The sequence below is a fragment of the Oncorhynchus keta genome, chromosome 8, assembly GCF_023373465.1.
Source record: "Oncorhynchus keta strain PuntledgeMale-10-30-2019 chromosome 8, Oket_V2, whole genome shotgun sequence".
NCBI classification, from domain to species: domain Eukaryota; kingdom Metazoa; phylum Chordata; class Actinopteri; order Salmoniformes; family Salmonidae; genus Oncorhynchus; species Oncorhynchus keta.
This window is the reverse complement of record NC_068428.1, coordinates 46,615,323-46,642,700: the sequence shown is the minus strand read 5'-3', so window position 1 is coordinate 46,642,700 and position 27,378 is coordinate 46,615,323. Positions and strand designations below refer to the sequence as shown.

Genomic DNA, 27,378 nt, shown 5'->3' with positions numbered 1-27,378 from the left:
TGGAGAGGCAGCAGGGTAGCCTAGTGGTTAGAGTGGAGGGGCAGCAGGGTAGCCTAGTGGTTAGAGTGGAGAGGCAGCAGGGTAGCCTAGTGGTTAGAGTGGAGGGGCAGCAGGGTAGCCTAGTGGTTAGAGTGTAGAGGCAGCAGGGTAGCCTAGTGGTTAGAGTGGAGAGGCAGCAGGGTAGCCTAGTGGTTAGAGTGGAGAGGCAGCAGGGTAGCCTAGTGGTTAGAGTGGAGGGGCGGCAGGGTAGCCTAGTGGTTAGAGTGGAGAGGCAGCAGGGTAGCCTAGTGGTTAGAGTGGAGAGGCAGCAGGGTAGCCTAGTGGTTAGAGTGGAGGGGCAGCAGGGTAGCCTAGTGGTTAGAGTGGAGAGGCAGCAGGGTAGCCTAGTGGTTAGAGTGGAGGGGCGGCAGGGTAGCCTAGTGGTTAGAGTGGAGAGGCAGCAGGGTAGCCTAGTGGTTAGTGTGGAGAGGCAGCAGGGTAGCCTAGTGGTTAGAGTGTAGAGGCAGCAGGGTAGCCTAGTGGTTAGAGTGGAGAGGCAGCAGGGTAGCCTAGTGGTTAGAGTGGAGGGGCAGCAGGGTAGCCTAGTGGTTAGAGTGGAGAGGCAGCAGGGTAGCCTAGTGGTTAGAGTGGAGAGGCAGCAGGGTAACCTAGTGGTTAGAGTGGAGAGGCAGCAGGGTAGCCTAGTGGTTAGAGTGGAGGGGCGGCAGGGTAGCCTAGTGGTTAGAGTGGAGGGGCAGCAGGGTAGCCTAGTGGTTAGAGTGGAGAGGCAGCAGGGTAACCTAGTGGTTAGAGTGGAGAGGCAGCAGGGTAGCCTAGTGGTTAGAGTGGAGGGGCGGCAGGGTAGCCTAGTGGTTAGAGTGGAGAGGCAGCAGGGTAGCCTAGTGGTTAGAGTGGAGGGGCGGTAGGGTAGCCTAGTGGTTAGAGTGGAGAGGCAGCAGGGTAGCCTAGTGGTTAGAGTGGAGAGGCAGCAGGGTAGCCTAGTGGTTAGAGTGGAGAGGCAGCAGGGTAGCCTAGTGGTTAGAGTGGAGGGGCAGCAGGGTAGCCTAGTGGTTAGAGTGGAGAGGCAGCAGGGTAGCCTAGTGGTTAGAGTGGAGAGGCAGCAGGGTAGCCTAGTGGTTAGAGTGGAGGGGCAGCAGGGCAGCCTAGTGGTTAGAGTGTAGAGGCAGCAGGGTAGCCTAGTGGTTAGAGTGGAGAGGCAGCAGGGTAGCCTAGTGGTTAGAGTGGAGGGGCAGCAGGGTAGCCTAGTGGTTAGAGTGTAGAGGCAGCAGGGTAGCCTAGTGGTTAGAGTGGAGAGGCAGCAGGGTAGCCTAGTGGTTAGAGTGGAGGGGCGGCAGGGTAGCCTAGTGGTTAGAGTGGAGAGGTGGCAGGGTAGCCTAGTGGCTAGAGTGGAGGGGCTGCAGGGTAGCCTAGTGGTTAGAGTGGAGAGGTGGCATGGTAGCCTAGTGGTTAGAGTGGAGAGGCAGCAGGGTAGCCTAGTGGTTGGAGTGGAGAGGCAGCAGGGTAGCCTAGTGGTTAGAGTGGAGAGGCAGCAGGGTAGCCTAGTGGTTAGAGTGGAGAGGCATCAGGGTAGCCTAGTGGTTAGAGTGGAGGGGCAGCAGGGTAGCCTAGTGGTTAGAGTGGAGAGGCAGCAGGGTAGCCTAGTGGTTGGAGTGGAGAGGCAGCAGGGTAGCCTAGTGGTTAGAGTGGAGAGGCAGCAGGGTAGCCTAGTGGTTAGAGTGTAGAGGTGGCAGGGTAGCCTAGTGGTTAGAGTGGAGAGGCAGCAGGGTAGCCTAGTGGTTGGAGTGGAGGGGTGGCAGGGTAGCCTAGTGGTTAGAGTGGAGAGGCAGCAGGGTAGCCTAGTGGTTAGAGTGGAGAGGCAGCAGTGTAGCCTAGTGGTTAGAGTGTAGAGGTGGCAGGGTAGCCTAGTGGTTAGAGTGTAGAGGCCGCAGGGTAGCCTAGTGGTTAGAGTGGAGAGGCAGCAGGGTAGCCTAGTGGTTAGAGTGGAGAGGCAGCAGGGTAGCCTAGTGGTTAGAGTGTAGAGGCGGCAGGGTAGCCTAGTGGTTAGAGTGGAGAGGCAGCAGGGTAGCCTAGTGGTTGGAGTGGAGGGCGGCAGGGTAGCCTAGTGGTTAGAGTGGAGAGGCAGCAGGGTAGCCTAGTGGTTGGAGTGGAGGGGTGGCAGGGTAGCCTAGTGGTTAGAGTGGAGAGGCAGCAGGGTAGCCTAGTGGTTAGAGTGTAGAGGTGGCAGGGTAGCCTAGTGGTTAGAGTGGAGAGGTGGCAGGGTAGCCTAGTGGTTAGAGTGGAGAGGCAGCAGGGTAGTCTAGTGGTTAGAGTGGAGAGGCATCAGGGTAGCCTAGTGGTTAGAGTGGAGGGGCAGCAGGGTAGCCTAGTGGTTAGAGTGGAGAGGCAGCAGGGTAGCCTAGTGGTTAGAGTGGAGAGGCAGCAGGGTAGCCTAGTGGTTAGAGTGGAGGGGCAGCAGGGCAGCCTAGTGGTTAGAGTGTAGAGGCAGCAGGGTAGCCTAGTGGTTAGAGTGGAGAGGCAGCAGGGTAGCCTAGTGGTTAGAGTGGAGGGGCAGCAGGGTAGCCTAGTGGTTAGAGTGTAGAGGCAGCAGGGTAGCCTAGTGGTTAGAGTGGAGAGGCAGCAGGGTAGCCTAGTGGTTAGAGTGGAGGGGCGGCAGGGTAGCCTAGTGGTTAGAGTGGAGAGGTGGCAGGGTAGCCTAGTGGTTAGAGTGGAGGGGCTGCAGGGTAGCCTAGTGGTTAGAGTGGAGAGGCATCAGGGTAGCCTAGTGGTTAGAGTGGAGGGGCAGCAGGGTAGCCTAGTGGTTAGAGTGGAGAGGCAGCAGGGTAGCCTAGTGGTTGGAGTGGAGAGGCAGCAGGGTAGCCTAGTGGTTAGAGTGGAGAGGCAGCAGGGTAGCCTAGTGGTTAGAGTGTAGAGGTGGCAGGGTAGCCTAGTGGTTAGAGTGGAGAGGCAGCAGGGTAGCCTAGTGGTTGGAGTGGAGGGGTGGCAGGGTAGCCTAGTGGTTAGAGTGGAGAGGCAGCAGGGTAGCCTAGTGGTTAGAGTGGAGAGGCAGCAGTGTAGCCTAGTGGTTAGAGTGTAGAGGTGGCAGGGTAGCCTAGTGGTTAGAGTGTAGAGGCCGCAGGGTAGCCTAGTGGTTAGAGTGGAGAGGCAGCAGGGTAGCCTAGTGGTTAGAGTGGAGAGGCAGCAGGGTAGCCTAGTGGTTAGAGTGTAGAGGCGGCAGGGTAGCCTAGTGGTTAGAGTGGAGAGGCAGCAGGGTAGCCTAGTGGTTGGAGTGGAGGGCGGCAGGGTAGCCTAGTGGTTAGAGTGGAGAGGCAGCAGGGTAGCCTAGTGGTTGGAGTGGAGGGGTGGCAGGGTAGCCTAGTGGTTAGAGTGGAGAGGCAGCAGGGTAGCCTAGTGGTTAGAGTGTAGAGGTGGCAGGGTAGCCTAGTGGTTAGAGTGGAGAGGTGGCAGGGTAGCCTAGTGGTTAGAGTGGAGAGGCAGCAGGGTAGTCTAGTGGTTAGAGTGGAGAGGCATCAGGGTAGCCTAGTGGTTAGAGTGGAGGGGCAGCAGGGTAGCCTAGTGGTTAGAGTGGAGAGGCAGCAGGGTAGCCTAGTGGTTAGAGTGGAGAGGCAGCAGGGTAGCCTAGTGGTTAGAGTGGAGGGGCAGCAGGGCAGCCTAGTGGTTAGAGTGTAGAGGCAGCAGGGTAGCCTAGTGGTTAGAGTGGAGAGGCAGCAGGGTAGCCTAGTGGTTAGAGTGGAGAGGTGGCAGGGTAGCCTAGTGGTTAGAGTGGAGGGGCTGCAGGGTAGCCTAGTGGTTAGAGTGGAGAGGTGGCATGGTAGCCTAGTGGTTAGAGTGGAGAGGCAGCAGGGTAGCCTAGTGGTTGGAGTGGAGAGGCAGCAGGGTAGCCTAGTGGTTAGAGTGGAGAGGCAGCAGGGTAGCCTAGTGGTTAGAGTGGAGAGGCATCAGGGTAGCCTAGTGGTTAGAGTGGAGGGGCAGCAGGGTAGCCTAGTGGTTAGAGTGGAGAGGCAGCAGGGTAGCCTAGTGGTTGGAGTGGAGAGGCAGCAGGGTAGCCTAGTGGTTAGAGTGGAGAGGCAGCAGGGTAGCCTAGTGGTTAGAGTGTAGAGGTGGCAGGGTAGCCTAGTGGTTAGAGTGGAGAGGCAGCAGGGTAGCCTAGTGGTTAGAGTGGAGAGGCAGCAGGGTAGCCTAGTGGTTAGAGTGGAGAGGCGGCAGGGTAGCCTAGTGGTTAGGCAGCCTAGTGGTTGGAGTGGAGGGCAGGGTAGCCTAGTGGTTAGAGTGGAGAGGCAGCAGGGTAGCCTAGTGGTTGGAGAGTGGAGAGGGAGAGGCAGGGGTAGCCTAGTGGTTAGAGTGTAGAGGTGGCAGTGGTTAGAGTGGAGAGGCCTAGTGGTTAGAGTGGAGAGGCAGGGGTAGTCTAGTGGTTAGAGTGGAGAGGCATCAGGGTAGCCTAGTGGTTAGAGGCAGCAGGGTAGCCTAGTGGTTAGAGTGGAGAGGCAGCAGGGTAGCCTAGTGGTTAGAGTGGAGAGGCAGCAGGGTAGCCTAGTGGTTAGGAGTGGAGGGGTTGCAGGGCAGCCTAGTGGTTAGGAGTGTAGAGGCAGCAGGGTAGCCTAGTGGTTAGGTGGAGAGGCAGCAGGGTAGCCTAGTGGTTAGGAGTGGAGGGGCAGGGGTAGCCTAGTGGTTAGAGGGAGCCTAGAGGCAGCAGGGTAGCCTAGTGGTTAGAGTGGAGGGGTGGCAGGGTAGCCTAGTGGTTAGAGTGGAGAGGTGGCAGGGTAGCCTAGTGGTTAGAGTGGAGAGGTGGCAGGGTAGCCTAGTGGTTAGAGTGGAGAGGCAGAGGGTAGCCTAGTGGTTGGAGCCAGGGTAGTGGTTAGAGTGGAGAGGCAGCAGGGTAGCCTAGTGGTTAGAGTGGAGAGGCATCAGGGTAGCCTAGTGGTTAGAGTGGAGGGGCAGCAGGGTAGCCTAGTGGTTAGAGTGGAGAGGCAGCAGGGTAGCCTAGTGGTTGGAGTGAGAGGCAGCAGGGTAGCCTAGTGGTTAGAGTGGAGAGGCAGCAGGGTAGCCTAGTGGTTAGAGTGTAGAGGTGGCAGGGTAGCCTAGTGGTTAGAGTGGAGAGGCAGCAGGGTAGCCTAGTGGTTGGAGTGGAGGGGTGGCAGGGTAGCCTAGTGGTTAGAGTGGAGAGGCAGCAGGGTAGCCTAGTGGTTAGAGTGGAGAGGCAGCAGTGTAGCCTAGTGGTTAGAGTGGAGAGGCAGCAGGGTAGCCTAGTGGTTAGAGTGGAGGGGCAGCAGGGTAGCCTAGTGGTTAGAGTGGAGAGGCAGCAGGGTAGCCTAGTGGTTAGAGTGGAGGGGCGGCAGGGTAGCCTAGTGGTTAGAGTGGAGAGGCAGCAGGGTAGCCTAGTGGTTAGAGTGGAGAGGCAGCAGGGTAGCCTAGTGGTTAGAGTGGAGGGGCAGCAGGGTAGCCTAGTGGTTAGAGTGGAGAGGCAGCAGGGTAGCCTAGTGGTTAGAGTGTAGAGGTGGCAGGGTAGCCTAGTGGTTAGAGTGGAGAGGTGGCAGGGTAGCCTAGTGGTTAGAGTGGAGAGGCAGCAGGGTAGCCTAGTGGTTAGAGTGGAGAGGCATCAGGGTAGCCTAGTGGTTAGAGTGGAGAGGCAGCAGGGTAGCCTAGTGGTTAGAGTGGAGAGGCATCAGGGTAGCCTAGTGGTTAGAGTGGAGGGGCAGCAGGGTAGCCTAGTGGTTAGAGTGGAGAGGCAGCAGGGTAGCCTAGTGGTTGGAGTGGAGAGGCAGCAGGGTAGCCTAGTGGTTAGAGTGTAGAGCTGGCAGGGTAGCCTAGTGGTTAGAGTGGAGAGGCAGCAGGGTAGCCTAGTGGTTAGAGTGGAGGGGTGGCAGGGTAGCCTAGTGGTTAGAGTGGAGAGGTGGCAGGGTAGCCTAGTGGTTAGAGTGGAGGGGCTGCAGGGTGGTGGTTAGAGGAGGTGGCATGGTAGCCTAGTGGTTAGAGTGGAGAGGCAGCAGGGTAGCCTAGTGGTTAGAGTGGAGAGGCAGCAGGGTAGCCTAGTGGTTAGAGTGGAGAGGCATCAGGGTAGCCTAGTGGTTAGAGTGGAGGGGCAGCAGGGTAGCCTAGTGGTTAGAGTGGAGAGGCAGCAGGGTAGCCTAGTGGTTAGAGTGGAGAGGCAGCAGGGTAGCCTAGTGGTTAGAGTGGAGGGGTGGCAGGGTAGCCTAGTGGTTAGAGTGGAGAGGTGGCAGGGTAGCCTAGTGGTTAGAGTGGAGGGGCTGCAGGGTAGCCTAGTGGTTAGAGTGGAGAGGTGGCATGGTAGCCTAGTGGTTAGAGTGGAGAGGCAGCAGGGTAGCCTAGTGGTTGGAGTGGAGAGGCAGCAGGGTAGCCTAGTGGTTAGAGTGGAGAGGCAGCAGGGTAGCCTAGTGGTTAGAGTGGAGAGGCATCAGGGTAGCCTAGTGGTTAGAGTGGAGGGGCAGCAGGGTAGCCTAGTGGTTAGAGTGGAGAGGCAGCAGGGTAGCCTAGTGGTTGGAGTGGAGAGGCAGCAGGGTAGCCTAGTGGTTAGAGTGGAGAGGCAGCAGGGTAGCCTAGTGGTTAGAGTGTAGAGGTGGCAGGGTAGCCTAGTGGTTAGAGTGGAGAGGCAGCAGGGTAGCCTAGTGGTTGGAGTGGAGGGGTGGCAGGGTAGCCTAGTGGTTAGAGTGGAGAGGCAGCAGTGTAGCCTAGTGGTTAGAGTGGAGAGGCAGCAGGGTAGCCTAGTGGTTAGAGTGGAGGGGCAGCAGGGTAGCCTAGTGGTTAGAGTGGAGAGGCAGCAGGGTAGCCTAGTGGTTAGAGTGGAGGGGCGGCAGGGTAGCCTAGTGGTTAGAGTGGAGAGGCAGCAGGGTAGCCTAGTGGTTAGAGTGGAGAGGCAGCAGGGTAGCCTAGTGGTTAGAGTGGAGGGGCAGCAGGGTAGCCTAGTGGTTAGAGTGGAGAGGCAGCAGGGTAGCCTAGTGGTTAGAGTGTAGAGGTGGCAGGGTAGCCTAGTGGTTAGAGTGGAGAGGTGGCAGGGTAGCCTAGTGGTTAGAGTGGAGAGGCAGCAGGGTAGCCTAGTGGTTAGAGTGGAGAGGCATCAGGGTAGCCTAGTGGTTAGAGTGGAGAGGCAGCAGGGTAGCCTAGTGGTTAGAGTGGAGAGGCATCAGGGTAGCCTAGTGGTTAGAGTGGAGGGGCAGCAGGGTAGCCTAGTGGTTAGAGTGGAGAGGCAGCAGGGTAGCCTAGTGGTTGGAGTGGAGAGGCAGCAGGGTAGCCTAGTGGTTAGAGTGTAGAGCTGGCAGGGTAGCCTAGTGGTTAGAGTGGAGAGGCAGCAGGGTAGCCTAGTGGTTAGAGTGGAGGGGTGGCAGGGTAGCCTAGTGGTTAGAGTGGAGAGGAGGCAGGATAGCCTAGTGGTTAGAGTGGAGAGGCAGCAGGGTAGCCTAGTGGTTAGAGTGGAGAGGCAGCAGGGTAGCCTAGTGGTTAGAGTGGAGGGGCAGCAGGGTAGCCTAGTGGTTAGAGTGGAGAGGCAGCAGGGTAGCCTAGTGGTTAGAGTGGAGAGGCAGCAGGGTAGCCTAGTGGTTAGAGTGGAGAGGCAGCAGGGTAGCCTAGTGGTTAGAGTGGAGAGGCAGCAGGGTAGCCTAGTGGTTAGAGTGTAGAGGCAGCAGGGTAGCCTAGTGGTTAGAGTGGAGAGGCAGCAGGGTAGCCTAGTGGTTAGAGTGGAGGGGCAGCAGGGTAGCCTAGTGGTTAGAGTGGAGAGGCAGCAGGGTAGCCTAGTGGTTAGAGTGGAGGGGTGGCAGGGTAGCCTAGTGGTTAGAGTGGAGAGGTGGCAGGGTAGCCTGGTGGTTAGAGTGGAGAGGCAGCAGGGTAGCCTAGTGGTTAGAGTGGAGAGGCAGCAGGGTAGCCTAGTGGTTAGAGTGTAGAGGCGGCAGGGTAGCCTAGTGGTTAGAGTGGAGAGGCAGCAGGGTAGCCTAGTGGTTAGAGTGGAGAGGCAGCAGGGTAGCCTAGTGGTTAGAGTGGAGAGGCAGCAGGGTAGCCTAGTGGTTAGAGTGGAGAGGCAGCAGGGTAGCCTAGTGGTTAGAGTGGAGAGGCAGCAGGGTAGCCTAGTGGTTAGAGTGGAGAGGCAGCAGGGTAGCCTAGTGGTTAGAGTGGAGGGGTGGCAGGGTAGCCTAGTGGTTAGAGTGGAGGGGTGGCAGGGTAGCCTAGTGGTTAGAGTGGAGAGGCAGCAGGGTAGCCTAGTGGTTAGAGTGGAGAGGCAGCAGGGTAGCCTAGTGGTTAGAGTGGAGAGGCAGCAGGGTAGCCTAGTGGTTAGAGTGGAGAGGCAGCAGGGTAGCCTAGTGGTTAGAGTGGAGAGGCAGCAGGGTAGCCTAGTGGTTAGAGTGGAGAGGCAGCAGGGTAGCCTAGTGGTTAGAGTGGAGGGGCGGCAGGGTAGCCTAGTGGTTAGAGTTGAGAGGCAGCAGGGTAGCCTAGTGGTTAGAGTGGAGAGGCAGCAGGGTAGCCTAGTGGTTAGAGTGGAGAGGCAGCAGGGTAGCCTAGTGGTTAGAGTGGAGAGGCAGCAGGGTAGCCTAGTGGTTAGAGTGGAGAGGCAGCAGGGTAGCCTAGTGGTTAGAGTGGAGGGGCGGCAGGGTAGCCTAGTGGTTAGAGTCGAGAGGCAGCAGGGTAGCCTAGTGGTTAGAGTGGAGAGGCAGCAGGGTAGCCTAGTGGTTAGAGTGGAGAGGCAGCAGGGTAGCCTAGTGGTTAGAGTGGAGAGGCTGCAGGGTAGCCTAGTGGTTAGAGTGGAGAGGCAGCAGTGTCGCCTAGTGGTTAGAACATTGGACTAGTAACCGAAAGGTTGGAAGTTCAAATCCCCCTGAGCTGACAAGGTCAAAATCTGTCGTTCTGCTCCTGAACAAGGCAGTTTAACCTGCTGTTCCTAGGCGGTCATTGTAAAATAAGAGTTTGTTCTTAACTGACTTGCCTAGTTAAATAAAGGTATAAAATAAGTAGTTTGATGACTCTAACTGGCATCAGCCAAGTATGACTTCAGCTTTCATCTGTTATGTATTTTCTCATGTCTGGTGTTTGATGTCTGGTGTTTCCTGACCAAACTTAAACCATCACATTGGTACATTATTTTCTGATAGCACATTTCACAACATTTAATATTTAATCAAAGTTAAAAAAATATTCACCAAATTATTCTGCAAACTAGAGAAAGGTGGGGGAAAAAAACATGTTGATTAATCTGTGTTAGATTTGTGGATGTTAAAACTGGAACTACTTAATTTTGAGTTCAATGAGTGTATAATATGGAGATTCCAGCCGAACCAGAATGAGGAGAATAGTTTGTTACCCGAGCAGATAAATCACTAGGTCATTATGCTATCTGTAATGGATTACAGAGATCATTACAGTGATCACAACTCTCTCTGGTTCCTGCTTTCGCCCATTCAGCAAACTCCTAGGGCTGGAAACGGGCAAAATAGACGGAAAACTCAAATAACCAATTCCTATTGGACAAATCCAAGTAGTTCCACACAGTTTTCTGTATCCCTCCATCCCGCAACCCCCTGGTTTGGTGCCAACTGCACACTACCTAGACCTCTGCTTCCTTGTCTGTTGTAATTCCTTCCTGCTTTCACCCAAACTCAGAAAACTCCTAGGGCTGCTGAGCCATGCTTGGTGCTCTTTGCCCGGTGACAATAGGAGCTCTGTCTGGTGAAAAAAATCCACTTGTTTGCATGACAAGAAATAATGAACAGATATCTTTATTTTTGATTTTTGATTGTAATCATTGGGATGCAATTTAGGCAGATGGGGAAAAAAATGTTATTTTTTTTTCAAAAGTCGCGTTATATTTGACTGCTTTAAGTTAAGTAATTGTTTGAATTGATATTATGCTTTTACAGATGCTCAAAGTGTTTACATAGGGAGAAAATGCACCACGGAGTGATTATCGGTAGTCTTAAACAAACGTATATACCTCATACACATGGGCTTATTGAAGAAGAAGAAGACACATGTACCATGTCAGATATAGAGTTGACATTTATTCCATTTTGAGTTTGCATCCCAATATTACACATCACAGAAGACTGAAATATAACAAACCTGTTTGACATAGAAACACCGGATTTTTTGTCTGTTTTTAATAAATAATCTCAAATGAATGATGAAATTATGAAAAATATGAATAACGTTCCACCGGTGAGGTCACTGACTCCAGGAAAGGGCTACAGTCTTACGGAGACAAATCAGTATGCAGTATGCCTAAAACATATTTTCCATATCAGACTTCCTCTCATGGTAGCCTAATTAACTCAAGCTAATCATATCAGAGGAGCTTTGGGTGGGAACAGGAGCAGGAGTTAAAGGAAGTGATGCTGTTTTAACGATTAGCCTTAAAGTTAGCGTGGGAAAGTTAAGATGGCAGATGTTTATGTTTCCTGAACTCATTAACATCTTCATGTTGTTGATGGCTGTAATCCATAACGACTTTGAATCCATTCCATTTGTTTGGTCTTAATAATCATAAGGCATCCTTTTAACACTTTATAATTCTTCAACTCTTTATGTAAACATTATTCAGGGTTTGTCGCATTGAGATAAAACATTTCTTGCAAGAGAGACCTACCAATCTTAGTTTAGATCACAACTGATTTTGACTAACTCTCTCTTCTTTGTCCGTTTCCTCATCTAGGAATCTTTCCGGAAACATTCTTCTCACCTATCTATGTGTGTTCCTCAGATCGACAGTGTTCAGAGTCTCTTGCAGTGCCCCAATGTGTTGATTTGTGTGGGCCATGAGCCCTCCCACACCGTCCTTCTGGAGAACTTCCGGAAAAACTCAGATGCCAAACTTCCACGACTGAGTCCAAAGTCTCTTGGACTCTCCAACACAGCCAGTGAAAGACAGGAATCAGGGAAAACTGGTATAAATATAACTCAACATCGTCTTACACTGTCATTACAAGACATTTTTGATCAATTCTACTACTGTGTTACGCAAAACATTTTGTTTGGAACTGTCAGTATCATGGCCATCATAGATATCAATATCATCATCAATCTTCAACCAAAAAAAATCTGATAATCCTTGTAAAAGAAAGTTATTGAACTTGTTGAAACTTTTTTTTAAATTATCAAAATAAATAAATAAATATTGTCAGTGTCAATCTTCTTATAAACCTAACTGATCATTCTCCTTTTCACTAATACAGGCAGCGTCATCCACCCAAGATCTGAATCCAACCAGTCAGCAAGGCACTCCATATCATCTGACAAATCACTCCCACCAATCAACTCTACATCCCCGGCCCATGTTGGTCATGAAGGCTTGATGGACGACGACATTGAGAAAAGGGTGCTAGTCAACAAAGATGGCAGCTTGTCAATGGAAATGAAAGTGCGTTTCCGACTACTGAACGACGAGACCCTACATTGGTCCACAGAAATAAAGAAGTCGGTAGGAACGACAAACGAATACCTCCAAGGATACCATGACAACTGCTTTGTTCAGCAAGGTAGTGTGGAAAGCTGTTCAGAGACGGAGCTCCTTTCACCAGGCGAGGCTGACGATGCCTACATCACCAAACTGCACCAGAAGCATCTGGACGTCCCTCACTGTCAGCACTGCTGTGGCCACTGCCAGGACTATGAGATCAGGAAGACCCATATTTCGGGGGGGCAGAGGACTGTCCGCCACGTCACCTCCTCCAGCTCCAGTGCCTCCTCACACACCATTGTCCATAAAAAAGGTTCGGTGGAGACCATGTCTAGTGAGGAGATCACCGAGTACATGGTGGAGAAGGCTGCTTGCTTCCAACAGACTGTGGAGGAAGGGGGCGACACCACTGTGGAGTACTGCACCATCAGCCGCGGCTGCAGCAGGAGTGAGATGAGCTTGACTACGACGTCCGGCATGTGTAAGAGTAGGGCTTCCACCCAGGATAAGAGCGAGATCCTTGGCAAGAGCGAGAGCATTGATAATAACCCCCGGGCATCGGATAACGACGAGGCTATGGCTGATAGTTCTTCCTCTGCTCCTTCTAAGGAGTCTCAGAGCGAGGTTAGCGTCAAATTCACTAATGCGGAGGAAGATGAGCGGCCTGTGTCTGCTGTTAGTCTTTCCTCTCAGATCCTGGCATCGCTCAGGGAAGACCAGGATGATGAGGACGACGACCTTCCACCAAGTGCTTCGAGAGCGTGTTCGTGTTCCCAGAATAGTAATGCCGAAGAGGAGGAAGAGGAGGAGCCCACCAGAAGTGTTGTTTTGAACACAGCAGCAACACCAATGCAACATTTATCTCCCAGGCCTCCTAGTAGTAAGGTATCTTCTGTACACTCTAAGTCAGTTAGGGCTATGTCTCGGGCACCAGCAAATGGACAAGATGACCAAAAATTAAACAACTGTAAATGTGAAGCATCTGATGTAGCTGGAGATTCTACGGACGCCGATGACGGAAATGCTAAGACTGCAGTTGAAAAGGAAACGGGTCAAGAAGGGATCCCTTCAGGGATCACAGAAACCAAACACGCCAAACCAGAGGAGAGGGCAATGAGCTCACTGTCTGTCAAATCAAATGTCTCTACCAGATCCAAGAGGTCCAAAATTGGGGATTCAGGAGTTCAGGAGGAGAAGGGAGAGTGGTCATCAAGTGCCATGTCAGTCAAATCCAATGCTTCAGCAAAGTCAAGGAAGTCCAATGTTTCAGCTGTAGAAGATGTAGAAGTACAGCAACATCAAACAGATAAAAGATCCTCAAGCGCCGTGTCAGTTCAATCAAATGTCTCAACAAGATGTCAGTCCAAAATGTCAGAAGTGGCAGCTGAAGTAAACGTTACACCAGAAGAAGACGCAAAAACAACTTCAAGTGCTTTGTCAGTTAACTCGAATGCCTCAGGGAAGTCCAAAGTTTCTGCTGTTCCTACTGAAGACAACGCTGAAGACGAATTGGATGAAGCGGAGGAGAGAGCAGCTAGTGCTACGTCTGCTAAATACAATATGTCGGCAGGAAATACGACGTTACTGATGAAATACGACATTTCTGATGATCCCGCTGCCGACGTTCCCGCTGAGAAAAACGCAGGAGACAAAGCAGGGGATACTAAAGAGAGAGCACCCAGTGCTACTTCTGGTAAGTCTGCTAAGCCTAATGTTTCTGCAAAATCAAAGCAGTCCAAGGTTTCTAAACTCTGTCCAGAAGAAGAATTTAGAGCAGCCAGTGCCTTGTCTGGTAAGTCTGCCGTTTCAGCAAGATGCAAGAAATCCATAGTTGTTCCCGCTGAAGAAAAGGCAGAAGCAGAACAAACTGAAGAGAGAGCATCCAGCTCTATGTCTATTAAATCTAATACCTCAGCAAGATCAAGAAAGTCTACAGCAGTAGATGATGTGGGGGAAACTGAGGAGAGATCACCGAGAGCAGCTAAGTGTAATGTTTCTGCGAGGTCTAAGAAGTCCAATGTTTCTGATGATCCACCTGAGGAAGATGTAAAACAGAAAGAAGAAGCTGAGGAGAGAGCACCGAGTGCCATGTCTGCTAAGTCCAATGTGTCTACCAGATCAACAAAGACCAAGATTTCTCAAATTTGTGTTGGAGAAGACACTGAGAGAACATCCAGCGCTATGTCTTCGAAGTACAACCGGTCATCGAGATACAAGAAATACAATGTTTCTGATGGAGAAGAGGATCAAACTGACAAGAGACCATCTAGTGCTATGTCTGCTGAGTTCAATGTTTCCAATGCTGAAGACAACGCAGAAGTGAAAGAACCCGAGAGAGCAGCTAGTGCAATGTCAGAAGCTCTTGCTGAAGGAAAAACTGAAGAAAATGCAGGAGAGGAGACAGAACAAACAGCAGAAAATATACTGGAAGAAGACACAGAAGCAGAGGAAACAGAGGATCGTGCTCCTAGTGCTATGTCAACTAAATCCAAAGCTTTGGAAGTTCCCCCTGAGGAAAATGAAGATGAGGAATTGACAGAAATTGAAAAGAGAACACCCAGTGCCATGTCTGCTAAGTCAGCTAAGTCTAATGCTCCTGCAAGATCAAAGAGGTCCAAGGATTCTGAATTTTGTCTTCAAGAACCTGAGAGAGCATCCAGTGCTATGTCTGCTAAGTACAATATGTCAGCAAGACACAAGAAATACGACTTTTCAGATGATCCTGCTGCAGAGGAGGAGAGAGCAGCTAGTTCTATGTCAGCTAAGTCCAATGTTTCAGCAAGATCGACAAAATCAAAAGCTTCTGGAATTCCTCTTGAAGTGGAAGTAGAGGCTTCAGAAGTTCCTGCTGAGGAAACCGCTAAAGAAAAAGTAGAAGCTGAGGATAGAGCACCGAGCGCTATGTCTGCCAAGTCAACTAAGTCTAATGTTTCAGCAAGATCCAAGAAATCCAGAGTTTCTGAAGTTCCCGCTGAAGGAGAGGATCCAACTGAAGAAAGAGCACCCAGTGCCATGTCTGCTAGGTCAGCTAAGTCTAATGTTCCTTCAAGATCAAAGAAGTCCAAGCATTCTGAATTTTGTCTTCAAGAACCTGAGAGAACATCCAGTGCTATGTCTGCTAAGTACAATATGTCAGCAAGGCACAAGAAATACGACTTTTCAGATGATCCTGCTGCAGAGGAGGAGCGAGCAGCTAGTACGATGCCAGCCGTGTCAAATTCTTCAGCTAGATCTATAAAATCTAAAGCTTCTGGATTTCCAGCTGAGGAAAATGCAGAAGAATTAGAAGAAACTGAGAGAGCACCTAGTGCCATGTCTGCTAAGTCTGAAGCTCCTGCTGAACCTGAGAATGAAACTCTAGCTTCAGCTGATGATAACGCAGAAGAGGAAGTGGAGGTCGCTAAGGAGAGAGCTCCCAGTGCTATGTCTGCTAAATCCAATGTTTCATCAAGATCCCAAAAATCCAATGTTTCTGCAAGATCGGCAAAGTCTAAAGCTCCGGAAGTTCCTCCTGAAGTGGAAGTGGAGGCTTCAGAAGTTCCTTCTGAAGAAACCATCGAATGTGAAGTAGGGGAAACTGAAGAGAGAGCACCGAGCGCTATGTCAGCAAAGTCCAATGTCTCTGCAAGATCCAATAAATCTAAAGCTTCAGAAATTCCTGCTGAAGAAAATGCAGAAGAGGATGTAGGGGAATCTGCTGAACCAGAGGACGAAACAGAGGAACGAGCTCCCAGTGCTATGTCTGCTAAGTCCAACGTTTCATCAAGATACCAACAATCCAGTGTTTCTGCAAGATCGGCAAAGTCTAAAGCTTCGGAAGTTCCTCCTGAGGAAAATGGAGTTGAGGAATTGGAAGACATTGAAGAGAGAGCACCCAGTGCCATGTCTGCTACGTCAGCTAAGTCTAATGTTCCTGCAAGATCAAAGACGTCCAAGGATTCTGAATTTTGTCTTCAAGAACCCGAGAGAGCATCCAGTGCTATGTCTGCTAAGTACAATATGTCAGCAAGACACAAGAAATACGACTTTTCAGATGATCCTGCTGCAGAGGAGGAGAGAGCAGCTAGTTCTATGTCAGCTAAGTCCAATGTTTCAGCAAGATCGACAAAATCAAAAGCTTCTGGAGTTCCTCTTGAAGTGGAAGTAGAGGCTTCAGAAGTTCCTGCTGAGGAAACCGCTAAAGAAAAAGTAGAAGCTGAGGATAGAGCACCGAGCGCTATGTCTGTCAAGTCAACTAAGTCTAATGTTTCAGCAAGATCCAAGAAATCCAGAGTTTCTGAAGTTCCTGCTGAAGGAGAGGATCCAACTGAAGAAAGAGCACCCAGTGCCATGTCTGCTAGGTCAGCTAAGTCTAATGTTCCTGCAAGATCAAAGAAGTCCAAGCATTCTGAATTTTGTCTTCAAGAACCTGAGAGAACATCCAGTGCTATGTCTGCTAAGTACAATATGTCAGCAAGGCACAAGAAATACGACTTTTCAGATGATCCTGCTGCAGAGGAGGAGCGAGCAGCTAGTACGATGTCAGCCATGTCAAATTCTTCAGCTAGATCTATAAAATCTAAAGCTTCTGGATTTCCAGCTGAGGAAAATGCAGAAGAAGTAGAAGAAACTGAGAGAGCACCTAGTGCCATGTCTGCTAAGTCTGAAGCTCCTGCTGAACCTGAGAATGAAACTCTAGCTTCAGCTGATGATAACGCAGAAGAGGAAGTGGAGGTCGCTAAGGAGAGAGCTCCCAGTGCTATGTCTGCTAAATCCAATGTTTCATCAAGATCCCAAAATCCAATGTTTCTGCAAGATCGGCAAAGTCTAAAGCTCCGGAAGTTCCTCCTGAAGTGGAAGTGGAGGCTTCAGAAGTTCCTTCTGAAGAAACCATCGAATGTGAAGTAGGGGAAACTGAAGAGAGAGCACCGAGCGCTATGTCAGCAAAGTCCAATGTCTCTGCAAGATCCAATAAATCTAAAGCTTCAGAAATTCCTGCTGAAGAAAATGCAGAAGAGGATGTAGGGGAATCTGCTGAACCAGAGGACGAAACAGAGGAACGAGCTCCCAGTGCTATGTCTGCTAAGTCCAACGTTTCATCAAGATACCAACAATCCAGTGTTTCTGCAAGATCGGCAAAGTCTAAAGCTTCGGAAGTTCCTCCTGAGGAAAATGGAGTTGAGGAATTGGAAGAAATTGAAGAGAGAGCACCCAGTGCCATGTCTGCTACGTCAGCTAAGTCTAATGTTCCTGCAAGATCAAAGACGTCCAAGGATTCTGAATTTTGTCTTCAAGAACCCGAGAGAGCATCCAGTGCTATGTCTGCTAAGTACAATATGTCAGCAAGACACAAGAAATACGACTTTTCAGATGATCCTGCTGCAGAGGAGGAGAGAGCAGCTAGTTCTATGTCAGCTAAGTCCAATGTTTCAGCAAGATCGACAAAATCAAAAGCTTCTGGAGTTCCTCTTGAAGTGGAAGTAGAGGCTTCAGAAGTTCCTGCTGAGGAAACCGCTAAAGAAAAAGTAGAAGCTGAGGATAGAGCACCGAGCGCTATGTCTGTCAAGTCAACTAAGTCTAATGTTTCAGCAAGATCCAAGAAATCCAGAGTTTCTGAAGTTCCTGCTGAAGGAGAGGATCCAACTGAAGAAAGAGCACCCAGTGCCATGTCTGCTAGGTCAGCTAAGTCTAATGTTCCTGCAAGATCAAAGAAGTCCAAGCATTCTGAATTTTGTCTTCAAGAACCTGAGAGAACATCCAGTGCTATGTCTGCTAAGTACAATATGTCAGCAAGGCACAAGAAATACGACTTTTCAGATGATCCTGCTGCAGAGGAGGAGCGAGCAGCTAGTACGATGTCAGCCATGTCAAATTCTTCAGCTAGATCTATAAAATCTAAAGCTTCTGGATTTCCAGCTGAGGAAAATGCAGAAGAAGTAGAAGAAACTGAGAGAGCACCTAGTGCCATGTCTGCTAAGTCTGAAGCTCCTGCTGAACCTGAGAATGAAACTCTAGCTTCAGCTGATGATAACGCAGAAGAGGAAGTGGAGGTCGCTAAGGAGAGAGCTCCCAGTGCTATGTCTGCTAAGTCCAATGTTTCATCAAGATCCCAAAAATCCAATGTTTCTGCAAGATCGGCAAAGTCTAAAGCTCCGGAAGTTCCTCCTGAAGTGGAAGTGGAGGCTTCAGAAGTTCCTTCTGAAGAAACCATCGAATGTGAAGTAGGGGAAACTGAAGAGAGAGCACCGAGCGCTATGTCAGCTAAGTCCAATGTCTCTGCAAGATCCAATAAATCTAAAGCTTCAGAAATTCCTGCTGAAGAAAATGCAGAAGAGGATGTAGGGGAATCTGCTGAACCAGAGGACGAAACAGAGGAACGAGCTCCCAGTGCTATGTCTGCTAAGTCCAACGTTTCATCAAGATACCAACAATCCAGTGTTTCTGCAAGATCGGCAAAGTCTAAAGCTTCGGAAGTTCCTCCTGAGGAAAATGGAGTTGAGGAATTGGAAGAAATTGAAGAGAGAGCACCCAGTGCTATGTCTGCTATGTCAGCTAAGTCTAATGTTCCTGCAAGATCAAAGACGTCCAAGGATTCTGAATTTTGTCTTCAAGAACCTGAGAGAGCATCCAGTGCTATGTCTGCTAAGTACAATATGTCAGCAAGACACAAGAAATACGACTTTTCAGATGATCCTGCTGCAGAGGAGGAGAGAGCAGCTAGTTCTATGTCAGCTAAGTCCAATGTTTCAGCAAGATCGACAAAATCAAAAGCTTCTGGAGCTCCTCTTGAAGTGGAAGTAGAGGCTTCAGAAGTTCCTGCTGAGGAAACCGCTAAAGAAAAAGTAGAAGCTGAGGAAAGAGCACCGAGCGCTATGTCTGCCAAGTCAACTAAGTCTAATGTTCCTGCAAGATCAAAGAAGTCCAAGGATTCTGAATTTTGTCTTCAAGAACCCGAGAGAGCACCCAGTGCTATGTCTGCTAAGTACAATATGTCAGCAAGGCACAAGAAATACGACTTTTCAGATGATCCTGCTGCAGAGGAGGAGCGAGCAGCTAGTACGATGTCAGCCATGTCAAATGCTGCAGCTAGATCTATAAAATCTAAAGCTTCTGAATTTCCAGCTGAGGAAAATACAGAAGAAGTAGAAGAAACTGAAGTGAGTGCACCGAGCGCTAATATCTCTGCAAGATCCAGGAAGTCAACAGTGTCTGAAGTCCCTGCTGAAAAAAAGGATCAAACCGAGAGAACAGCTAGAGCTATATCTGCTAAGTCCAATGTCTCTGCAAAATCTGGGAAGTCCACATTTTCTGAAGCTTCTGCTGAGGAAACAGCAGCCTCAAAAGAGAAAACGAATGAAAGAGCACCGAGCGCCATGTCTACGAAATCAAATATCTCAGAAAGATCTAAGAAACCTGACCATGGAACAGAGGAGCGAGCATCCAGCACTCTATCAGCTAAGTCACATGTATCTGTAAGATCAAGGAAGTCCAAAGTTTCTGAAGTTGCTGCCGAAGAAAAGGCTGCAGAGCAGTTAGAGGAACATGTGGAAAAAGCAACAAGTGCTGTGTCGGCTGAGTCTCCAAGATCAGCCGGAACCCACGCATCTGCCAAGTCCCACGGATCAGACAGAACCCATGCATCAGACAGGATCCACACATCAGACACATGTAACTCCAGACCCAAAGATAGCATAACTGCTGAAGTGACTGAGAGATCTAAAAGCAAGATGTCCAATGTGTCGTCCCACCTGCAAGTGAAAGGACAAAAAGACAAAAACAATAAGGATGACGCCAAAAGCGACAAAGGGAGTGATATTTCAACCAAGACAAACAGATCAAAGACTGCCATTAGAGATCATGTAGACACTCCCAGACCTAACTCTATTGCGTCAGAGGTTCATCTCACTCCGACTCTACCACACTGCCCTCCAACCCCTAGAAAAATTAAACAACCAGTTATTCTACTTGGTTTTTCGAGTGACAGTAACAAGTTACACACAGCTGATCCTCGGAAGGAGAGCTCTAACATCTTATGTGATGGTCTCTCAGAAGCGATAGACAGGAATGTCAGTGACAACAGAAGTGACAAGAGCGGCAAGTGCAAACACAGGAAAGGGGTTTCCTCTCGCAGTTCCTCCCTACAGCGGCTGGAAGGAGATGTCTCTGAGCTGGTTCCCTCCAATCTACCAAACGCCTCTCCAACAGAGGTGGTGAATGAGTGGCTTAAGAAAATACCATCTGATAGTACGATGTACGATATTGGGGACGAATTCAGTGACAGAGGCCATTCACCGGAGCTGGCACCAAAGGAAAAAACGAATGGGACGGAGGAGAACGACGTCACCTCCGTGTGTGAAACTCAAAAAGAAGAGGAAGAGCCTAAGGAGACAGCAGCCAACCATGTGGCTGATGGTCAGGAGCCAGCAGAGACCCCACCTGAGATCCCACCAGAGGGCACCGCTCCCCAGGAGGACGTATCAAAGAGCTTTCACTCCTCAGTGCAGGTGATGAAAGTACTGTTGAGTCCCAAGCTTGACCGGTGTCACAGTTTACCTGAATTTTCCCCAGTGTACGGACGTAAACTGAGCACCTCAGCCAGAGGTCTCCTGGATTGCCTCGCAAAGCTACAGTTGATAGACTTTGATCCCAACGACGATGCAAATGCCAAGGACACAAGGTACAGAGAGCTAATGAACATCCTCCAGTCCCTCTGGTTGTGTGACCCAGCAGAAGGTGGAAAGCAACAGCAGAATGGCTGTGATCAACACTCTGTGGACGGTGACACCAAAGCAAGGTCCTCCTCTGGGGTGGATGTCAGCAGTGGCTCAACGGGCTCAGGTGGTTTGGCTCAGGCACCGAACGCAGAGGGGGAAGCATTGCTGAGGGTACAAGAAGTTGACAAAAATGCAGACGAACAGGAAAGCCCAGAGTCCTCAATCCCTATGTCTGATCCAGCCAGCCTGTACGTAGCCAGTCAGGTCCAATGGACCACAGAGGAAGGAGAAGGAGAAGGAAGAACAGCAGTGGAGAAAGAGAAACAAAAAGACGAAGACGTCCCAGCGTCTGATGACACCATTAGAAATGAAAGTGTGAGAGAATTACCAGAAACACCCCCGTCTTCCAACAAGAGCTCAGACCCTCGAGAGGACACAACCTCTGGCTCTCCTCCATCTGTCCAAAGGGCACAACTAGCCAAAAAAGTTTCCCTAGATCCTGATCCTGTCTGGGTCTTGAAGTTACTGAACAAACTAGAGAAGCAGTTCATGACACATTATGTGGATGCCATGGCAGAGTTCAAGGTCCGCTGGAATTTGGACGACAGCGAACATCTCGATGCCATGATAGCCGAACTGAAAGACGATGTGCATAGGAGGATACAATTAAGCATTGACAGAGAACTAAGGAAGATCCACGGTCGAGGTGGAAGACCAAGGCCACCCAAAGAAGAATTGTCACGAGAATCAGGTGCGCAAACTGAGACGAGGAGAAGAAGACTGAAGCTCAACCAGTCTATTGATTACCGAGAGGAGAAGAGCGACGATGCAACCAGCACTTCTTTCAGCGACCAACGGAGTGATGATGAATATTGCCCTTGTGAAACATGTATAAAAAAGAAACTGGAATTAGGACCACTGCTTCCTGCAGAAGTTTTGCATATTGCTCCAGTCATGATGGCTTTTGATCTAAAGTCAATCCTCCAGTTGAAAAAGAACCCTACTCAAAAGACACAAGCAGTTGATGCAACCGATGACACTGAAACTACGGATAAAGCCACAGTAGTGAAAACTAGTATTATACATGCATTTGATTTAAAGTCAATTCTCCAGTTGAAAAAGGACAATCCTCCACAGATACAAGAAGAAGTTGATGTTACAGATGAGACTGGAGGTATGGATGAAGATGAGACTGGAGGTATGGATGAAGATGAGACTGGAGGTATGGATGAAGCAAAAGCACCGGAAACTCTTGTTGGAAACGTTATCAACGGGGCTAAGAAGGAGGCGGATGAATCACAAGAACAGGAGGATGATGAACAGGATGATGAAATGGCTGATGAAGCTGAGGCAGCAGTAGAAGAGACAGCTAAAGATGAAGAAGAGGAAGCTGATATTGCTGAAGATGAAGAAACTGTTGACGCAGAAACTCCAGAAGATGAAGCAGTAGAAGAGGAGGAGGAAGCTAAAGCAGAAACAGCAGAAGCTGAGACAGTAGAAGAGGAAGCAGGAGAAGAAGAAACTTCTGAAGCAGAGACAGCAGCTGATGACGAAACAGCAGGAGAAGAAGACACTGCTGAAGTAGACACAGCTGACGAAGAAACAGAAGAAGCAGCAGAAGAAGAAGAGACAGCTCAAGATGAAACTACAGGAGAGGAGGAAGCTGAAGTTGAAATAACCGGTGATGAGTCGGCACTAGCTGAAACTGCAGGAGAAGAAACAGCACAAGCTGAAACTGCAGGGGAAGAGACAGCTGACGACGAATCAGCAGGAGAGGAAGAGAGTGCTGAAGCTGAGACAGCTGAGGGAGAAGAGCAGACAGCCAGAGATGAAACAGGAGAAGATGAGACTGAAAACGCAGGAGAAGAGTCGGCAGAACCTGTAACAGCAGACGAAGACGAGACTGCCGAAGCAGAGGCAGCTGAAGATGAAGGAGCAGGAAATGGAGCTGAAGCTGAAGCTGAGGAGGATGTAGAAAAAGAGGAAGCTGAAAAAGAAATGAAAATAGAGCCAGAAGTTGAGTCAAACATCGAGGAGACAGCTATCAGGAAAGACAACGTGGAGGAAACTCCAGTGACCTCATTCGATGCCTTTGCCAGAGCGGAATACTCTGAAGACGGTGCGTACTCCGACGATGAGGATTCAGAGACTGAACGAAACAATGAGGAGTCAGAGGCCCAAGAGGACAAAGCAGAAGCAGAGGCTGAGCTTCAGGTTGAGGAGACTACTGTTGAGGAGGAAGTGGAGGAAGGGGAGGAGGACCACGAAGAAGCTGAGGAGGAGCAGGCAGAAGCTGAGGAGGAGGCGGAGGTGGAAGAAGAAGCTGAGGAGGAGCAGGCAGAAGCTGAGGAGGTGGAAGAGGAAGCTGAAGAGGAGCAGGACGTTGAGGAGGAGGCGGAGGTGGAGGAGGAAGCTGAAGAGGAGCAGGACGTTGAGGAGGAGGCGGAGGTGGAGGAGGAAGCTGAAGAGGAGCAGGACGTTGAGGATACCCCAGTTGAAGAGACTCCAGTTGAGGAGCTGAAGGAGAAAGGGGAGGAGGAAGCTGAAGTGGAAGTTGAGGAGGATCAGACAGAAGCTGAGGAGGAACAGGAGGAAGATGAGGATACAGCTGAAAACTATGCTGCTCCTGAGGAAGAGCCAGCCGATGAGGTGGATGATGTCACAAGCAAAGGACAGTCTGAAGACGACGGTGATGGCAATGGACCTTCTGGGACATCTGAGACGAGCCTACATAGCCAGCCAACCAAATCTTCCATGGAATCCCAACCAGGCTCGCTGGACGAAATCCTGGATGAAGAGGCAGAGAGAGAGACCAACAGCGAGAAGAGTTCACAGACAGGGTCGGAGATAGGCTCGGGCCACCGTCTCTCTGTGAAGAGAAGGCAGATGTACCAAATGGAAAACGAGAACGAGAGCAGAGTGTCAGAAGTCACAGAGTCAGCCAGCGAGGTTCTCGAGCGACAAATCGTCTCCCCAAAGAAGAAGACTCCAAAGAAGTCTCCGGCAAGATCTGTCAAGTCAAGCAAGGCCAAAGAGAGTGATATTGATCAAGACGATCTTGAGTTCTAAAACTTCCCTATTCAAACTTAATTTACGGTATTTTGCTTGTGAAAAGAAAATTGGTCAATGTTTAAATACCCCCCATTTTTACCACATTCTTGCCTGCATATGCCTTTTATACTTCCTGTGTGCAATGCCGGTGATGAGTGGTAGTAGTGGTGTGCAGACGTGGGTGGTTATTTTTATTAAATCCATTGAATATACAACCATCAAAAAGAAATCCATTCGTTCAGGTAGGTACTAAGAAATATCATACGATTAATAACATTTAAAAAAAAAAAAAAGAATAGAATAGCATTTTTTTAGTTGAATTACCTCCAAATGAATTAAATCAATAGTTCATTATTTTGTTATTTAAAGACACACGTACCTGATCACAGTCAACACACACACATTTTATGGTAAGAATGTAATGGAATATAACAGAATAAAATAATAATAATATTTACCCCCACACAACTTGAGTCGTGGGTAAAATAAGTGACATTTTGAAGCAGAGCCCAAGCCTTTTTGTTCCACGCCTCTTTCCTACCCTCACTCCACGTTGTTAGGGGGCATAGGGGCTTACCTTGAGAGTATCTGCATCATGATACCAATAGAAAATAATAGCATACCTATTTTCAAAAGCAATGTGAGTCTCATGTTCATATTTCACAACTCTAAAAGCGTATAGGCTTTAGGCAATCGAGCAAGGTAACAGGTCTACTTTTGATTCAGGCGACATTATTAGATGCTAAATGTAGATCAGGGATAGATGAGCTATATTTCCACTTATTTGCCCAGCCAGAGAATCAACCAGATCACATTGATCGATACAAGTCAGTGAATTAACAGGCTTTTGTTTGGGTGTAAGGCTACTAGGGGCCTGGAGTGAGGAGTAAAAAAAATAATCCACTTGATAAACTACAACTAGACTAAATGTTCTGATAAATCACCCAACTAGACTAAATGTTCTGATAAATCAGCCAACTAGACTAAATGTTCTGATAAATCACCCAACTAGACTAAATGTTCTGATAAATCACCCAACTAGACTAAATGTTCTGATAAATCACCCAACTAGACTAAATGTTCTGATAAATCAGCCAACTCGACTAAATGTTCTGATAAATCACCCAACTAGACTAAATGTTCTGATAAATCACCCAACTAGACTAAATGTTCTGATAAATCACCCAACTAGACTAAATGTTCTGATAAATCAGCCAACTAGACTAAATGTTCTGATAAATCAGCCAACTAGACTAAATGTTCTGATAAATCAGCCAACTAGACTAAATGTTCTGATAAATCAGCCAACTAGACTAAATGTTCTGATAAATCAGCCAACTAGACTAAATGCTCTGATAAATCACCCAACTAGACTAAATGTTCTGATAAATCAGCCAACTAGACTAAATGTTCTGATAAATCAGTCAACTAGACTAAATGTTCTGATAAATCAGCCAACTAGACTAAATGTTCTGATAAATCACCCAACTAAACTAAATGTCCTAATAAATCAGCCAACTAGACTAAATGTCCTAATAAATCAGTCAACTAGACTAGAGGATCATGAGCATCACTCACCTCAATTTAGCTAATATTTCTCCAGCCTGATTGTAGCCTAACCAATAGCCTAACCAATAGCCTAACCAATATCCAAACAGAGATTCAGTGAAAACACAACTCTGACATTGATTGATTTATCAAGACGAGTCCCAACGCATGTCTCAAAGCAGTTGGTACTGTCCCAATGAAAACGGTGCTGGAATTAAAGTGCATTCGAATGTGAGTTACTAGATACATGTATTCTGACTCCTCTGACTTTTTTCCACATTTTGTTACATTACAGCCTTATTCGAAAATTGATTTAAAAAATATCCTCATCAATCAACACACAATACCCCATAATGACAAAGCGAAAACAGGTTTTTAGAAATGGTTGTACATTTATTACAAATTAAAAAACTCTTATTTAAATAATTATTCAGGTTCTTTGCTATGAGACTCGAAATTGAGCTCATGTGCATCCGGTTTCCATTGATCATCCTTGAGATGTTCCCACAAGTTGATTGGAGTCCACCTGCGGTAAATTCAATTGATTGGACATGTTTTGAGAAGGCAAGACACCTGTCTATATTAGGTCCCACAGTTGACAGTGCATGTCAGAGCAAAAACAAGCCATGAGGTCGATGGAATTGTCCGTAGAACTCAGAAAGAGGATTGTGTCGAGGCACAGATCTGGGGCAGGGTACCGAAACAATGTCTGCAACATTGAACGTCCCCAAGAACACAGTGGACTGCATCATTCTGCAGCATTGAACGTCCCCAAGAACACAGTGGCCTCCCTCATTCTTAAATGGAAGAAGTTAGGACCCACCTAGAGCTGGCCGCCCGGCCAAACAGAGCAATCGGGGGAGAAGGGGCCTTGTCCAGGGAGGTGACCAAGAACCCAATGGTCACTCTGACAGAACTCCAGAGTTCCTCTGTGGGGATAGGAGAACCTTCCAGAAGAACAATCATCTCTGCAGCACTCCACCAATCAAGCTTTTATGGTAGAGTGGCCAGACGGGAGCTACTCCTCAGTAAAAGGCACATGACAGCCCACTTAGTGTTTGCCAAAAGGCACCTAAAATACTCCCAGACCATGCGAAACAAGATTCTCTGGTCTGATGAAACCAAGATTGAACTCTTTGGCCTGAATGCCAAACATCACATTTGGAGGAAACCTGGCACCATCCCTACGGTGAAGCATGGTGGCGGCAGCATCATGCTGTGGGGATGTTTTTCAGCGGCAGGAATTGGGAGAATAGTTTGGATTGAGGGAAATAGGAGCAAAGTACAGAGAGATCCTTGATGAAAACCTGCTCTCGAGCGCGCAGGACCTCAGATTAGGGAGAAGGTTCACCTTCCAACAGGACAACGACCCTAAGCACACAGCCAAGACAATGCAGGAGTGGCTTCGGGACAAGTCTGTGAATGTTCTTGAGTTGCCCAGCCAGAGCCCAGGCTTGAACCCGATCAAAAATTTCCGGAGAGACCTGAAAATAGCTGTGCAGCGACGCTCCCCGTCCATCCTTACAGAGTTTGAGAGGATCTGCAGAGAAGAATGGGAGAGACGCCCCAAATACAGATGTGCTAAGCTTGTAGCAGATGTACCCAAGAAGACTCGATGCTGTAATCGCTGCCAAAGGTGCTTCAACAAAGCACTGAGTAAAGGGTCTGAATACTTATAATTTTTAATACATTTGCCAAAAAAATCTAAAAACCTGTTTTTGCTTTGTCATTATGGGGTATTGTGTGTAGATTGATGAGGGGAAAAAATATTTAATCAATTTTAGAATAAGGCTGTAACGTAACAATATGTGGAACTAGTCAAGGGGTTTGAATACTTTCCGAATGCATTGTATCCAGTTAACCACACGCAGCTTGACGCAAGTAGGCTATTGCTTTAAATGTATTATAAGGATTGGATGACTTTGGGGAGATTTTAGTAAGCAACAATTTGATACACACCTTTCTATTGATTTAGCCTACTTCATGCCATTATTTTGGTCATTTAGTGAGATTTATCCCCACAGTAATTATTTTATGAATCCATCCCGTTGTGGTTAAGAAAACAGTGCATGCTTAGTGGTGGGCTATGTGAAGAGATGGTTGAAATGACATGCCTTGCAAAGGTTAGGATGGTTAACGTTCACTGCCTTGCAACTATGAAACATTTTAGAGCGTAGTGCGTGCCAATACCACCTCAGCATTAAGGCTACATTTCATACGAAGCCGTAGGCAGAATTTAAAAGGAATCATTACCAGGTCATTAGGAGCAAATACACATTTTTGGCTTCGATATCGGCAATGACCTTTATGGAAAAGCTGGGGGAAAAAAAGTTGCCCGTATGGTAAAGTTGGCAGAAAAATGTCTTGGTTTGAAAGGGATGATAGAATTGTTGATAATGATCCATCACTTGATTAAATAATGATCAAAGCACTTTATTTCAGAACTACTACTGTGATTGTACACGTCACATGGTACAAGAACGTTATGCCACAAAAAAAGGAATCTTTTAAATACTTGAAATATGCAAAGTGAAATTAGTCGAATTCTCTGTTATTTTCACAGAACAGAAAATCTATATTTTTCTGGAAGAATATCGAAACTTGTTTATATTATTTATTTTATATAAACTAAACTCAGCAAAAACATTAAACGTCCCTTTTTCAGGACCCTGTTTTTCAAAGATAATTTGTAAAAAT

General features: G+C 48.4%; 1 protein-coding gene across 1 annotated transcript in view; it reads left to right on the top strand.

Moving 5' to 3' along the window:
- rp1l1b (rp1 like 1b) overlaps positions 1–27,378 on the top strand; it is a 47,428-nt gene that overhangs the window by 18,461 nt on the left and 1,589 nt on the right. Inside the window, exons 3-5 of the mRNA XM_052523347.1 lie at positions 10,694–10,877; positions 11,166–16,102; positions 16,159–27,378. The exon at positions 16,159–27,378 is cut by the window's right edge and continues 1,589 nt beyond it. Of these exons, the coding sequence (XP_052379307.1) occupies positions 10,694–10,877; positions 11,166–16,102; positions 16,159–23,151 (12,114 nt within the window). The 3' untranslated portion in view covers positions 23,152–27,378. The remainder of the gene's footprint in view (positions 1–10,693; positions 10,878–11,165; positions 16,103–16,158) is intronic.